Genomic DNA, 16,974 nt, shown 5'->3' on the forward strand with positions numbered 1-16,974 from the left:
GATTACCCTTGTGTGTAAAATTATTTGTATGCATTTGTTTTTCGGAATGAGGTCTTAATTTTGTGTAGTTAAAATCTCAATGCATCAGACTGAGGAGTTTTACATGTTGGTGGAAGAGTCTATAAAATGAAGATGCAGTTTCAGCATATGAATTGTTTCAGAAAAAGGTTTGTTTTCTGTTCTGTGAAATGGACAAAATCTGAAGAAAAAATGATCCTGATCATGCTCCCACTGAAGTCACTAAAGACTAACTCTCCTCTAAATGTGCCATATGAGCATGTGATGTTCAACTGTCTGTAACTTTTTTTTTTTCTGCTTTGATCTAAAGGATCCAGAAGGAGTAAAAGTGGATATTATAGAAGAGGAAGACTTTACTGGAATTTTATCTTTTCCTGACTTCAAGATTCCTTCTAATCCTAAGTAGACTTATGTTTGTTTTAAACATTACTTGTTAATGCCATTTCTCAAAGATGTTGAAACTGCATTTTACTGATACGGAGGGTACTCGAGTTACATGGAACTGGAAATTTCAAATCATTATTATTATTACTGTTATTATTTATTATTTGTATTACTGTAGTGCCCGGGAGCCTGAAACATGGATCCCCTCTGTACTAGGTTCTGTACTGACACAGAACAAAAAGACACTGATTGCCCACAAGTGTTTACAATCTATGTATAAGACAAGAGACCACAGATGGCTACAGACAGAAGTACAAGGAAATAATGAGACAATATTGTCCAAATAGACAAGACAGACTGTGTGGGAGAATGGCTGTAACATACGCAGAGTCAACTATATGATGGCAGCAAATGTCATGTTAGTTCTGTGGCAGAGGTTTTTGGGGGCGGGTGAATTTACTTAGGAGGGGGATCTGCTAAATGGGAAGGGAAGGAGGAGGAGTTTTTGGTATTGTGTATATCAGCCATGCTATAAGGGTAATAATAGCCATACTCTCTCTTCCTACCAGTCAGATCAGAAAGCAACATTAACAGTAGCCATATAGGAGGCTCACTTTCTGGTCTTTCTGATATATATGGAAAATGCCACAGTGGAAACAGGGAGTAGGGAGAAGTGGCAGGTGAAGATATTGATGGATAAAGCTACAATTATAGCACAATGATAGCCCTGTCATGTTCCAATGCCTGAGAAAATTTTAAAAAACTATAGACTTCTCTCCGCTCCGAGTCAGGCATGAGGTCAAAGACCCAACGATTTCCAGGAGGGAGAACTTTTAGATACACTCAAACACTAGTGCTAGTTATAGTTTGAAAGTATGTATGAACATTTAAACAGGGAATTTGTTGTTTTTTCTCTATATAATCTGTGTGAGTGTAGTAGGGATAGAAAGATATTATGTGGCAAGAATAGATATATTTTTGCAGTAATAAAATCCAAAATAAATGCCTCATCATTTTCCTTGAATCCTGTAGGGGGTGCTGCAAGTACACTGGGTGAGCAAAGTGGTACTAATGGAGATTTTTTAGAGCAGAATGTTTTAACCGATTTTCTTTCCACTAGAAAAAGTGAACAGTATTTTCAGTCATTTAAAAAAACTGATTTCACATCCCTGTCAGGTCTTGGGTTTCTCATAACACTAGCCTTACATCGTTTGGACTGGGTAACATAAACCCCAATGATTTCAGACACTGATTTTATGTACAATAGCACCTCAGAGTTACAAACACAAGAGTTACAAACTGACCAGTCAACCACACACCTCGTTTGGAACTGGAAGTATGCAATCAGGCAGCAGCAGAGACCAAAAAAAAAAAAAGAGCAAATATTGTACAGTGCTGTGTTAAACGTAAACTACAAAAAAATAAAGGGAAAGTTTAAAAAAAAGATTTGGCAAGGTAAGGAAACTGTTTCTGTGCTTGTTTAGTTTAAATTGAGGGTTTAAGCTGTCTTAAGTCAATGTGCAGTTGTAAACTTTTGAAAGAACAACCATAATGTTTTGTTCAGAGTTACGAACGTTTCAGAGTTACGAACAGTCTCCATTTCTGAGGTGTTCATAACTTAGGTTCTATGGTACTTATTATTTTTAATTATTTGTTTGTGTTGTGTTAGTGTCTGCAAGCCCCAGACATGTACCAGACCCAGCTGGAATTCTACAAGTTCCCTTTGGAGGATTTACTTGATCAGATAATGTGTTAAAAATACATCTTTTCCTAACACTCTTAACCAAAAACTGACAGCTTGCAGTTTAAGATGCAGTCTCTCTACAAGAATTGTTTATTAGTAGATCAACCCACAGACTTTGTCGTCATAAGGAAAAAAGTGTATTTTTAACATCTCAACCAGCTACTACAACTTACCTTATCCACATTAGGATTTTAACATGTGTTAACAATACACATTTTCCTGGGGTAGACATGGATACAGTTTAACACAGATGCTTTGGTCCAGCTCTAACCCCAAATGTTTGTTCTAGGATAAAGTGCAAGCATTTGGGGAGTGTCCAAATTAGGCATTACAAATATTACAACTACCTCAAGTTAATTAGCAATCAATCAACTCTAAATAAAAAATCTAGTGTAGATATATCTTAAGGCTGTGGAAAGATGTACTTTTAACCCATCTTAAACTAACATATGGTAACTAACCCTTGTTACAACTTTACTGAAGACAATGGAGTTGTAGTACATGGGTTAAAAAGGAACCTAGTCAAGGTTTGCCTGCATGACTAGGATAGGAACATATGTGCAGCTTTGTGCAGGCTTTTCTCTCACAAAAAGCACTCAAAACTGTAGATTATTTATTGAAGCAGTCTCCAAATTAGAATTATTAACATAAAAAGTATATTATTGGATGACAACATTAATTCTCATCTTTAAAATGTCATAATTTTTTTATAGGTATGGTATCTGGAAGGTTGAAGCCAAGTACAAAAAGAGTTTCACAACTTCTGCTGTTGCAAAATTTGAAGTCAAAGAATATGGTAATATATGATTTTTCCTAGGTTTTTCAATTCTGAATATTAAGTAAGAAAGTAATAGCCTTATTTTTCAATCCCTTTAAGTATGCAGTTAAAATCTTTTTAAACATACATTTGATTCTTTGGACCATTTTCAATTACATCTTTTCATGTTGATATTGCTTAATATTTAAAATTACATTTAAGTTGTTATATTTAACTTTCTGCTTAATTTTCAGCAATGCCAAGCTTTTTCATCTCCATAGAACCAGAAAAGAACATAATTAGTTCTGAGAAATTTGAGACATTCAGGATTACTATTAAAGCTAGGTAAGGAGATTTGGTCTCTATTTTCTTTTTTTTTTTTTGTCTTTTCTTCACTTCAGTGGAAGGAATCCCCCAGTCTCTAAGGGTATGTCTACACTTCAGCAGGGAGCATGCCGCCCAGTCTGGGTAGATAATGTGCTACCTCTGTTCAATCTAGTGTAGCATGAATGTTGCAGCAGGGGCTAGCCACCTGAGTACAAGCCTGCCTGACCTGCTGGATCAATATTTATTTGGCAAGCCCATGCTGCAGTGTCCACACTGCTATTTTTAGTTCACTAGCTTGAGCAGAGCTAGAGCATGTCTGTATACCCAGGCTGAGAGGTTTGGCCCCAGCTGTAGGCTAGATGTACCTGAAAGGTCCTCCCATCTTTTTCCCTTTGACTACCTTCTCCTCAAAAAGTCATATCACTGAAGTGGAAGAGGAATGGCTGCACTTTCCTTCAATACTTATCAACAGTGGTTTGTATGTTGGTCAGAACGGTTTGACAGAGATACATACAAGACCATCTCTTTCCCATGCCACCTGTTCAGAGCCTGACTGCTTATTAAAAATAAGTGCATATGATATTTTATGTTCAGCTTTTCTGCGTCCATTGCAATAACAACTTTAAAGGAGTATTTTTATTGTTCGCAAGGTATTTTTATAACAAGAAGGTCGCCAGGGCAGATGTTTATATGCGTTTTGGAATAATTGAAGGAACTGAAAAAAGGATGATGAAAAGAGCAATGCACGTAACTGAGGTAAGAAAAAGCTAAGCCATTTTTATTGAGTTCAGGCCTGATACAGCTTCCATTGAAGTCTTTCCATGGAATTGAGTGGGAGTTGAAGTAGGCCTCTGCAAGCCAATGCAATGGTTTGCACTCTCAGTTATTTAAAGTCAACACATCCATTAGGGATGTAAAAGTTTAACTGGTTAACCAATAAGCACATTGTTATCGGTTTTGGCTAACAATTAAACTCCGCTGCCCCCCACATCTGGGGTCCCAGCAGCCAGGCCTCTGGGTGTGGTCCAGTGGCCGGGACTCCGGGCGTGGGGAGGCAGCAGAGACCTGGGCCAGGCTGGCAGCCAGGACTCTGGGAGGCGGCAGGCGGGACCAGGACCCCAGGCACAGGGAGGCAGCAGAGATCTGGGCCGGGATGCCGGGCGCAGGCAGCAGCGGAGCCCCGCATAAAACTGATGCTGCAGCACCCTCCTTCCCCTAGTTCCCCACCTATGTGAACTCCTTAATGGTTAACCGTTTAACCAATAGAATTTTAATAGGTTAAATGGTTACTATTTTTAAACCCTATTTACATCCCTAACATCCATTAACACCCCTGTTATCAGAGGCATAAAACTTCACCTTGGACTGAAACTTAACAGATGATGTCTCAGACAGACAGAAAGCAGTTTCAGTTTGGCTCAATTGGCCATTTAAGTAAATAATGTGTGACTATAACTTTCCATGAAATAATATTTACACTGAAGATTGAAAAGCAAATGAAGGAAATACAATACAGAATTAATTGTAATAATATTAATCTTTTAACAAGACCTAGACAACTCCAAATTTAGCCATTCTCCTCTCAGGTTAGTCTAGCTTTTTGGTTCAGTCATTCAGTTGTGAAACAAATCAGTCTCTCCCTTGAGTGAATGATGATGCTCCCTCTGCATAGATTCATAGATTCCAAGGCCAAGATCATCTAGTTTGACCTCCTGTGAAACAGAGGCCATAGAACTTCCCCAAAATAATTTCTAGAACAGATATTTTAGAAAAACATTCAGTCATGATTTAATAAATATTGGTGATGGAGAATCCACCATGAACTTTGGGTAAGTTTTTTCCAATGATTAAATACTCTCACTGTTAAAAATTTACATCTTGCATCCAATCTAGATTTGTCTAGATTTGACTTCCAGCCATTGGATTATGTTCTACCTTTATCTGCTAGATTGAAGAGCCCTACTGTAATCAAGTCAGGACTCTGGGAGGCGGAGACTTCTCTTTGTTAAGCTAAATACACTGCGCAATTTGAGTCATGTTTTCTAATCTTTTAATCATTCTCATCACTCTTTTCGGAACCATCTCCAATTTATTAACTTCCTTCTTGAATTGTGGGCAACAGAACTGGACACAGTATTCCATAATTGTCTCACCAGTGCCAAATACAGAGGTAAAATAACTTCTCTATTCCTACTCGAGACAGGGGCTCCGGAACTGAGGGAGGGAAGGCAAGGGGCCATGCCCCCGCCTTTTAAAAATGGGAGGGACATGCCTTCCCTCTTTTTAACATGGACATAGTAGCCTTGGGCAGGCACAGCGCAGTGATGGCAGCAATGGCTGCCCTTTGTGACGGTGCACGAAGTGCAGCCCCTGGTAGTGGCACCAGCTTTTCCGAAGTGGGGACTGAGGTGGCCCTTAGCCTCCCCTCACCACTGGACCCCGCCCTCTGCTCCTCCTCTTTCCCCTGAGGCCCCTCCCCCTGTCCAGGCTGAAAGCCAGAGACAGACCATAGTAAAAGCCGCCCAGGGAGCCCAGGCTGCTGTGGGGAGCCCCGGACCCTCCACCTGCCCTGGGTGGCATGACCCGGGGGTTGGGTACATGTGCTGGGGGCTGCTCTTGGGCACCCCGGTCCCCTGCCCAGGGAAGGTGGAGGGTCTGCAGTTTCCCACAGTGGCCTGGGCCTAGAGTGCCACTTTCCCTCCCCTTTTGCCCACTTCATCCTAAATAGGTTATAACCGTTGATTTTAGCATTCCAGTCATGCAAATCATCTCACCAGGTTTCAGTAATACCAACTAGATTAAATTTATGCTTATAAATGAGCAATTCCAATTCCTCTTGTTTGTTCCCAGGCTCCTGTCATTGGTGTATAGGCAATTCAAAAAATTCTTCTCTTGATGTCCTTTGGTTCCTTGATTAATTTTGTTCTCAATATCTTGATTTTGTGCTGAGTGCTCATGTCTTACCTTTCCCTTTTGTTATTAATTTAATCTCCTCCTGACTATTCCAGCCAGCCTATCACTGAGAAGATTGGTCTTCCTTCTATTGAGGTGGAGGCTATCCAAACTATACAGCCCCCTCTCCTTATAGAAGGTGGACCAGTGTTCCACAAAACCAAAGCCCTCCACTTACTTAGCTCTTGGTGCACTTCCAGAATCATCTGCCTTCTTTCTTCCTTTGCTCATGGGACAGGAAGGATCTCAGAGAAGATTGCTTGGATATGTAATGCTCTTAGTTCTTGCTGGCTTCAAGGACACAACTTGGAACATCTGCTATCGCTTGGTTAATTTTCAGGGGAGCAACTCTGTTCTCCTTTGTTAGAATTTCTTATCCTTGGTCTCTGCTGTATATAGATTTTGTGCATGTCCACATCTGAGACAGATGCTGTAAACCATGTCTTTGGAGATTATTTTTAAACTATGCACAGCAGCATAATTTGTTTATCTTTATTTTTGTTTTATTACCAGATAGTTGATGGAGTTGCAGAGGTCGATTTTAACAGTAAAAATGCAGTTAAGGAAATAGACTACCAAAGCCTAGAAGAGTTAGATGGGTCATACCTGTATATTACTGTAACAGTGTTGGAATCTACAGGTAGGGTTTTGGTTTTTTAGTCCCTCATTTGAACATACTTATGTGAAAATCTGAATAAAATACAAAGTTTAGGCATGGTTCCTGGCCCAAGATCTTCTTTTGTGTTCAGAAATCTCCTTTACCAAAAGGATATGAGAAGCATGACTTAACATCACTAGCACAATTTTACATATTTTTTTAAAAGCTTTTAAGGTTTTTATTCATTTAATTTCATATTGATAAAAGTTTGATCCTTGAGTGTAAAGACTCCTCAGGCCTGAGAATAACAAATGGCATGGGTTGCCATGAAATAGGACTTTTGAGGGAGAAAATGGGATCCCTGGAAGACACTTCTCAAAAGAAAAATATTTTTTGTTAGGTGGACTTAACGAAGAAAGTGAATTTGCTGGAGTCAGATATGCGCTATCTCCCTACAAATTGAACTTGGTTGCTACGCCTCTATTTGTGAAGCCTGGTCTTCCATTCTTCATCAAGGTTAGTTAACATAAGCAATATGGTTGTATGCTATAACATATAATGTTTTTTTAATGCATGTTACTTGAGATCTGCCTGCCCATTTACTCTCTTGAATTACTGTGACAGGTGGACAGACTGTTTCTGCCAAGGTACTCCTGCTCATGCTCACATTTAAAGAATAATTATATAGGATTTTTATTGCAAAGTTTCTCTGTTCTAATGATCAGGTTCAGGTAAAGGATACATTGGATCAGCCTGTGGGGAACCTCCCTGTAATTCTCAGTGCAAATGTATTTGATGAGCAAATGGATTCAACTAAGTTGGTACAAGAAGGCTCAGATGCTGGGACAAGACAAACAAGCGTGAATGATGGAACTGCTTTATTTGTGGTTAATATTCCATCTGCTAGCAAAGCACTGGAATTTCAAGTGAGTTAAATTCTTCTGACTCCTGTATTTCTTGCGCAGTATGTACTCTCTGACTGTTTACTTTGGCCAGTCTGCAATACAGATGGGAAGTTTTTACACACGAAACCAGGTATTGTGACAAATATTCAATACTACAGAATAAGACTGCTTTAGAGGAAAGTTACTTGTATATTAAACTATTTTGAAACTAATCCCTTGTTGACAACAGTGAAGAAAAGAGGAAATGAAAACAAAACAAATCCAAATACAGATATAGGTGTGTATCCTAATTAGTTGTAATAGATTTTTAAAATCAAAATAAAAAAATCCAAATGAATTGCTTAACAATAAAAATCCTCAAAGTGCTTTTTCTCATTCTGGAGGCATCTGATCAAAATGACAGTAGCTTTCAATATGTTGTTGACCTTTTTCCTCTCTACTTATATGTATACATATATACATCTTTACTATTGGTTTGGTTTTTTTTACTTATTTGGATTTGACAGTTTTTTATAAAAGAAAATGTGAAATGGTTGAAATTGATTTGTCTATATATTAAAGATGATCACCTAATTCAAAAGGTTCAGTTCATATAAACACCTAAAACTTCAGATACTGGTTATCCAAATGTACATGAACCAATTTATCTCGACCTAGAAATTACCCAAAGCAGGCTTTCTAATAGAATTTCCCTTTGTTCATTGACCATCTCAAACAGAGGGACAAAATAGTGTCTCATGGTATTTTGGGATTTCAGCATCTGTCTGAAACCAAAATGTGCAGAGTTATATTTCAGACAAAAGCTTGAGTTGGCTGTCATTTTATCAGAACCAGTTAATCCATCCTGTATACATATTATATTACATTTTAATTTTAATATTTATTTAATAGGAGAAAGTATAATTTCATAATTAAAGAATGCATTTGGGAGTCAGCATGCCTGACTTCTGATCCTTCCTTTATCACTGACTAGAGAGCTGTGAGTGCTTAGTTCTCTTGAAATCAGGCCATGAGCCTCTTTTGGACTCTGTTTACCTATTTACAAAATTACTTTAATAATTCCTGATTCACAGGGGTATTGTGAAGTTTACTTGATTAATTACGAAGGGCTTTCAGATGCTGGATAAAAGGCATTGTACAAAACATTATCAGAATGTTTCTTGGTATTAAACCTTCTTATGCACTTTGTATCATTTTTAGCTAAAAACTGCAGATACAAGTCTATCAGAAGAAAATCAGGCAACTGGAAACTATGAAGCAAAAGCATACTCATCGCTCAGCAAAAGCTATCTGTACATTGACTGGGCTTCAAACTATAAACTACTACATGTAGGGGATTATATGAGCATTAAGGTGTATCCACATAGCCACTATATTCATAAAATACATCGCTACAGCTATTTGGTAAGTAACATGTATTTTCACATAAAAACATTGTTTTGTAATTTAGTACAAGGTGCCAGTTCAACAACACTAGAGAGATCAAAGTCCTATATTTAGCCGTAGAACAGGTTCCGCTCAGACAGCAACACACATTTCCCCCATTGCTCCTGTATTAATTTTGACATGGAGAGAACTTGTAAAAATGAGACAAATGCAGACTGATTTTGCATCAGCATTGTGTTAATTGCTTGTCAGCAGTCTCAAGTACCTGTTAAGTCCCTTGTGAAGTCAGTGTCCCGCAGAACTCCAACATTTCAAAGAATGGTACCACTAGACAAGAAATGCAGCAGTGGTCAGCAGCAAAGGGCTTGTAGACTTGATTTTTTGACAGTTTCCTGATTGAAGACCCTCATTCAGCAAACACTAAGACACATGCTTACTTCTCCTGGAAGTCGTACACTCACGTAGGGAAATTGTTCATGATCCCAGCGCCAAGAATCTTCTGAGGAGCGCTGTGTGTATGTATATGGTTGATTAGAGCAAGATTATGGGCACTCATCAAGACAGCATTTGCAGTGCATATCCACTTCTGTTTGGGAATGGGGAGTTATGTCCTTTTCCTTGCACTGGTCTAAATTTGGTCCATTGAATAGGGGAAGATAAACTTCCCCATGGTGCCAGCATATACTTGATATATTAGACTCCTAATTTTTTTCAGGTACACTATTACATTGTATCTAAGGGTTTACAGGATGTCGTATGGTATAAAAAAGTGCTACTTTCAGTTATATTACAATCTGTTCATATTAAAACAAGCAATACTATTTCAATTGACACAACTCTCTTTTACATTAATTTAAGGCAGTCTACATTAAACATCTCAAATGCTTGATTCTTAGTATGCTCTGAATTCAAGATAAAGATGCCAGTTTTACATGCAGTTGTGAGGCTTAATTTAATGTTTACAAAGTGGTTTGAGTTCATGTAAAAAATCAATACAAAAGGGCAAAAGTATTTCTAAAAGTAAAATTTAACTTTTTAAATTTCCTTTTTGTTATTGTTCACCAGTTAAGATACACAAATAGTATATTATCTAGAAATCTTTCTCTTTGCCAAAGTGACTTTCTAGGGAGTCAGGAACACTTCCTGGGACTAGTTACTTTCTTTTTGTTTTTTTCCCCCCCCCCCCCCCCCCGCCCTCATCTTATAGATATTATCCAAAGGGAAAATAGTAAGTTTTGGAACTCAGGAAAGGATTATGAGCTCAGATTATGAAAATCTAAACTTTAAGCTAACGCAAGAAATGGTTCCTTCAGCACGTCTCCTTGTCTACTACATTGTCACTGGAGAGGAAACTGCAGAATTAGTAGCTGATTCAGTTTGGCTGAATATAGAACAGAAGTGTGGCAATAGCCTCCAGGTGAGTGTATGAGTCTGTGTATTAAAAATTCCATAAACATTCTCGAGTTAAGTGGTGCGTTTGTTTTATCATCAAAATTCTACTCTCAGAGCTGCACAGATTCTCTAGTGTTTTCCCAAAACATTAAAGTGTCAGCCTTCAAATCTCTTAATTTTTTTAAGTAACTGTGACCGGAGTCCCAGGGGAGCTGCACTGAGGTTACTCAATTTGGACAAACTGCAAATGGGGCAGACGATCTCTAAAGCTAGTGGATATTCCTATACTTAGATTTACCAAACCAGCACAAAACAGCTTCTGTAATACCTTACTGGTTACCCAGAAGCCAACAGCACAGTTCCCTTAAAGTAACCCAGCCTTAGGCCTCCACCCAGACACCCAAGTCAAATATGATGAGGATTACTGAAAATCTAATTCATCATATAAATTCTACCAATCGCAAAGGATAATATATGGAGATATACCTATCTCATAGAGCTGGAAGGGACCCTGAAAGGTCATCGAGTCCAGCCCCCTGCCTTCACTAGCAGGACCAAGTACTGATTTTGCTCCAGATCCCTAAGTGGCCCCCTCAAGGATTGAACTCACAGCCCTGGGTTTAGCAGGCCAATGCTCAAACCACTGAGCTATCCCTCCCCTGAAAAAAAAAATTTAACAAGTGAGAGAAACCCCACCCTCACTGAGAAGCAGTAGAATCATAGAATATCAGGGTTGGAAGGGACCTCAGGAAGTCATCTAGTCCAACCCCTGCTCAAAGCAGGATCAGACACATTACCTCCCAGGTTAATGAATATTCCAGATCTTACCCAAATACATGCTTAGAGCCAATCCTTATTAACTAAACTAAAATTTATTAAAAAAGAAAGAGAGTGAGTATTGGTTAAAAGAGCAGTATGCATACAGACATAAGTACTGTTCTGAGATCAGATTCATAGTAGAGATGGTGAGCTTTGTAGTTGCAAAGAGTTCTTTCAGAATTAGTCCATAGATTATAGTCCAATGTTTATATTCAGGGTGATCCAGATGGGTCTGGAGAGCTCAGTGTTATGACTCAAGCTTCCTCTGCATAAAGCATCAAGCGGATCTGAGATAAAAAGAATCAGGAACCAAGAGACCTTTATACAGTTCCAGACCTTCTCTTGACAGCTCAGAGTCCTTAAGTGAACAATAGGCAATCATGGAAACTTTGAAGTAGACCTGTTTCCTAAGCATCAGTAATTAGCTACAGGAATTAACATAAGGCAGTTGCCCGTTTTCCACCATTCATAGGTGATTTGCTAGACATTTAAAAGAAAGATGAATACAGTGATGTTATATTTATAGTTCATTTAAATGTTAAGAGTTCCTTTTGAGCTCTGAATTAACAGAATACAGCATAGACAGAGACTGGTTACATTGTTAACTTCTAACAAGATATAATTACACACATACAATTAGTATCACCTCTAATTTCGAACAATATAGGTTTGCATTTCAAAGTTCTAGCCTATCTGACATGGAATGGCCCTAATTACCATTTAGATACTTTTCTAACATGTCTCTAAAGGTTGAATTTGGGTCATTATTCCTGCAGGATGCTTAACCCTTTCTGGCCATGCATCTCAGTAACCAATATTTGTTTTCCTTTTATAGGTTCAGTTATTATCAAAAGAAGACTCTCATAAGCCGGGCACGGTTATATCAATTAACATGAAAACCCAGTTCAGTTCTTTTGTTGCTTTGTCATCTATCGACGAGGCAATATATGGAATCACAGGAACAAGAAAGAGGTCTATGGAAAGAGTTAAGTAATAGTCACAAAATATAGTGGCAGTTTAAAAATTTGTGTTGCATGCATTCAGAAGGCTTGGTGATGGGATTTACAGTCTTTCACCTCTAGGTTACTAGGTCAAATCCAGCTGAGGTCAGTAGTAATCAGAAGTAGTTGTCTTTCAATTATTGTTTGCCCTATGGAAATGAGTTGTGGGGCTTAGCCCAGTTCCAGTCATCAAAAAATCCACAGTGATTGGCTCTGTTTTTGGAGAGCTCTGTGATTGAACAGGCGTGGAGACTGAACTCCCCTCCTCAGTCCTAGTAGTGATTCCTGCAGGTCAGGTTTTTAAGGCACGCTGCTAGAGTAGTAATGTGGGAGCTCATATTTCTGTTGCATGTAATGTTCTTGTTCAGTAGATAACCTAGGATTTCTGTTTTCACAGATTTATGTAGAATTCACTTCACCTGCAGCTGAAAGAATGCCACTTCGGTGGTGAAATGTAGCTGCTGTTTAACATTTTACAACAGCACTACACAACAGTTTAGTACAAGAAGAGAAAAATAACAATGTATTTTTGTGAGACAAGGTAGGTGAGGTCATATTTTTTTATAGGACCAAATTCTGTTGGTGAGAGACACAAGCTTACACAGAGCTCATCTTCAGAACTGGAAATCTTACTCAGAGCGTCACAGTTAAATACAAGATGAGTAAGATTCCCAGACTTGAAGAAGAACTCTGTGTAAACTTGAAAGCTTTTCTCTCTCACCGACAGAAGTCGGTCCAATAAAAGATACTACCTCACCCACCTTGTCTCTCTAATATCCTGGGGTTGACATGACTATAACAACACTGAATACAATGTATTTCTGTGTCAGTCTTATATCATTTTACTGGCTAAATGGCTTGTTAATCCTCACAGGTCCATAATGCTCCCTTCAGTCATATAATATATTTCACATTGAAATGAGCTCCTGGCTTACTTTTTTCAATAGGTAATGTTAGATTTGGAAAACAGTGATCTTGGATGTGGTGCTGGAGGAGGGCAGAACAATGTTGATGTATTCCGATCAGCTGGGCTTACATTTCTAACCAATGCTAATGCAGATGACTCTAAAGTAGCAGGTACTTATCCTTTAAACATGCAAGTTCAAATCTGTTTTTCTACGAGTAGCATAGCTCACAATTATTATTTTGGAGCTTAATTATACAGTGAGGAAGAATAATGTTGGAATCATTGTCTCATAAATACAAATGCTCTAAGGATTGTAATTATGGTAAAAAGATACATACCTTAGATTCTAGGGCCTAGAGTGCCTCATTGCAATTATAAAATGAACTGAAGTTATAAACAAGAACATAAGAATGGCCATACCAGGCCAGACAAATGGTCCTTCTAGTCCAGTATCCTGTCTTCTGACAGTGGACAGTGCCAAGTGCTTCAGAGGGAATGAACAGAACAGGTAATCGTCAAGTGATCCATCCCCTGTCTCCCATTCCCAGTTTCTGGCAAACAGAGGCTAGGGACACCATCCCTGCCCATTCTAGCTAATAGCCATTGATACACATACCCTCAATGAACTTACTATTTCTTTTTTGGACCCTGTTAGCGTCTTGGCCTTCACAACATCATCTGGCAAGGAATTCCACAGGTTGACTGCGTGTTGTGTGAAGAAATACTTCCGTTTGTTTGTTTTAAACCTGCCGCCTATTAATTTCATTTGGTGACTCCTAGTTCTTACGTTATGAGAAGGAGTAAATAACACTTCCTTGTTTACTTTCCCCAAACGAGTCATGATTTTATAGACCTTTATCATATCCTCCCTTAGTCGTCTCTTTTTCAAGCTGAAAAGTCCGAGTTTTATTAATCTCTCTTCATATGGAAGTTGTTTCATACCCCTACTAATTTTTGTTGCTCTTTTCTGTACCTTTTCCAATTCCGGTACATCTTTTTTGAGATGGGGCGACCACATCTACACTCAGTATTCAAGATGTGGGCGTACCATGGATTTATAGAGAGGCAATGTGATATTTTCTGTCTTATTATCTATCCCCTTCTTAATGATTCCCAACATTCTGTTCGCTTTTTTGACTGCTGCTGCACATTGGATGTTTTCAGAGAACTGTGACTCCAAGATCTCTTTCTTGAGTGGTAGCAGCTAATTTAGACCCCATCATTTTATATGTATAATTGGGATTATGTTTTCCAATGTGCATTACTTTGCATTTATCAACATTATACTTCATCTGCTATTTTGTTGCCCAGTCACCCAGTTTTGAGAGGTCCTTTTGTAGCTCTTCACAGTCTGCCTGTGACTTAACTGTCTTGAGTAGATTTATATCATCTGCAAATTTTGCCACCTCACTCTTTACCCCTTTTTCCAAATCATTGATGAATACAGTAACTCCTCGCTTAATGTTGTAGTTATTTTCCTGAAAAATACAACTTTAAGCAAAACGATGTTAAGTGAATCCAGTTTCCCCATAGGAATTAATATAAATAGAGAGGGTTAGGTTCCAGGGAAACTTTTTTCGCCAGAGAAAAGACTATATATATATATATAGAGAGAGAGAGAGAGAGAGAGACTTTTCTCTGGCGAAAAAAGTTTCCCTGGAACCTAATTCCCCCTCCTCCCCCCCCCCCCCCCCCTCTCTCTCTCTCTCTCTCTCTCTCTCTCTATATATATCTATCTATCTATCTATCTATCTATCTATATATATATATATAAAAACAGTATAAGTTTTAAACAAACAATTTAATACTGTACACAGCAATGATGATAGTGAAGCTTGGTTGAGTGGTGAAGTTAGAGGGTGGAAGAGAGTGGGATATTTCCCAGGGAATGCCAACTGCTAAATGATGAACTAGCACTCGACTGAGCCCTCAAGGGTTAACACATTTTTGTTAATGTAGCCTTGCACTCTACAAGGCAACACGAATGGAGGGAGGGGAGACAGCATGGCAGAGAGAGACAGAGACATACACTGTGTGTGTGTGAGAGAGAGACACGCATTGCCCTTTAAGTATGCTGAGCCCACTCTAAGTACACTGCCCTTTTAAGTAGATCAGCAAGTTGAGATAGCAGCTGCAAGCTCCCTCCGTCCTGAGCCCTGTCATGTGTCCTCCCCGTCCCCTTCTCTATGAAGATGGGGTAAAGGAAGCAGGAGCGGCGCCAGGGTTTTTGGCGCCTTAGGCGGGAGTCCTTCTGGGCTCCCGGTCGTCGTCGGCAATTCTGCGGTGGGAGGGTCCTTCTGTGCTCCCAGTCTTCAGGGCACTTCGGCGGCAGGTCCTGGAGCAAGTGAAGGACCTGCCGCAGAATTGCCGCCGAAGACCCGGAGCGTGGAAGGACCCCCTGCCGCCAAATTGCCGCTGAGGGCGGCAAAATGCCGCTCCCCCAAATCCTGGTGCCCTAGGCGATCGCCTAGGTCGCCTAAATGGAAGCACCGGCCCTGAAAGGAAGGAAGGAGGGAGAGGGACACCCTGACATTAGCACCCCTTTTCCCCCCCACCTCTGCACAGCAAGCTGGAGGCTCCTGGGAGCAGCTCCAAGGCAGAGGGCAGAAGCAGCACATGGCAGTGGGGCGAGGGACTGCTGGGCAATGTATAGCCTGCAGGGCAGCTGCTGCACAGGGAACTTAGGGGAGTGGGGAGCTGATAGGGGGGCTGCTGGTCCACCCTGGTTCCAAGCCCCCACCACTAGCTCCAACGAGCTGCTCTTTCTGCAAGCAGTGGACAAAGCAGGCGGCTGCCAAATAATGTTTAAAGTTCCGCAATGCTCCCTTATAACAAGCATTTTCTCTAATTGATCAGCAACTTAACAACGAAACAAAGTTAACCGGGACGACTTTAAGTGAGGAGTTACTGTATGTTGAACAGGACTGGTCCTGGTACAGACCCATGAGGGACACCACTATTTACCTCTCTCCATTCTGAAAACTGACCATTTATTCCTACTCTTTGTTTTCTATCTTTTAACCAGTTACTGATCCACGAGGGGACCTTCCCTCTTACCCCATGACAGCTTACTTTGTTTAAGAGCCTTTGGTGAGGGACCTTGTCAAAGGCTTTCTGAAAATCTAAGTACACTATATCCACTGGATCCCCCTTGTCCACATGCTTGGTGACCCCTTCAAATAATTCTAGTAGATTGGTGAGGCATGATTTGCCTTAACAAAAACCATGTTGACTCTTCCCCAACAAATTGTGTTCATCTATGTGTCTGACAATTTTCTTCTTTACTGTAGTTTCAACCAATTTGCCCGGTACTGAAGTTAGGCTTACTGGCCTGTAATTGTTGGGATTGTCTCTGGAGCCTTTTTAAAAAAATTGGCATTACATTAGCTATCCTCCAGTCATCTGATATAGAAGCTGATTTAAATGATAGGTTACATACCACAGTTAGTAGTTCTGCAAAACAAAACTTGCCAAATTCACAGATCAATCCTATAATGTACTTTCACTGGTTTATTTTAATTCTGGGATGAGTTAGTGGAAAAAATTAGTGGAAAAAATATTATAACATGTCTTGGGTTTTTTTTTTTTAACAGACGAAAGTTGTAAAGCAATTGTAAGACCAAGAAGAGCCAGCTTTGAAGAGGAAATAAAAAACAAAGGTGCTCCAAAAGTTTTGTTTGAATATATGAAAAAAAGAGGCTGTACTTTAGAAATGAGAAATATGAAGGTTTAAATTTTGAGTGTGCACAAGAAGAGCTAGATTGCAATGTCATTGTTCAGCTTT

At 39.5% G+C, this 16,974-nt stretch overlaps 1 protein-coding gene across 2 annotated transcripts in view; it reads left to right on the plus strand.

Moving 5' to 3' along the window:
• C5 (complement C5) overlaps positions 1–16,974 on the plus strand; it is a 50,579-nt gene that overhangs the window by 3,934 nt on the left and 29,671 nt on the right. The window contains exons 5-16 of one of the 2 annotated variants that reach the window (XM_054007572.1): positions 329–420; positions 2,860–2,942; positions 3,158–3,248; positions 3,881–3,986; positions 6,696–6,822; positions 7,181–7,296; positions 7,506–7,706; positions 8,886–9,089; positions 10,279–10,488; positions 12,118–12,267; positions 13,231–13,360; positions 16,784–16,849. In XM_054007572.1, coding sequence (XP_053863547.1) covers positions 329–420; positions 2,860–2,942; positions 3,158–3,248; positions 3,881–3,986; positions 6,696–6,822; positions 7,181–7,296; positions 7,506–7,706; positions 8,886–9,089; positions 10,279–10,488; positions 12,118–12,267; positions 13,231–13,360; positions 16,784–16,849 — 1,576 coding nt within the window. The remainder of the gene's footprint in view (positions 1–328; positions 421–2,859; positions 2,943–3,157; positions 3,249–3,880; positions 3,987–6,695; positions 6,823–7,180; positions 7,297–7,505; positions 7,707–8,885; positions 9,090–10,278; positions 10,489–12,117; positions 12,268–13,230; positions 13,361–16,783; positions 16,850–16,974) is intronic. The other variant, XM_054007574.1, reaches the window with a different exon arrangement.

The sequence above is a fragment of the Malaclemys terrapin genome, chromosome 17 (genome assembly GCF_027887155.1).
Source record: "Malaclemys terrapin pileata isolate rMalTer1 chromosome 17, rMalTer1.hap1, whole genome shotgun sequence".
NCBI classification, from domain to species: Eukaryota; Metazoa; Chordata; order Testudines; family Emydidae; genus Malaclemys; species Malaclemys terrapin.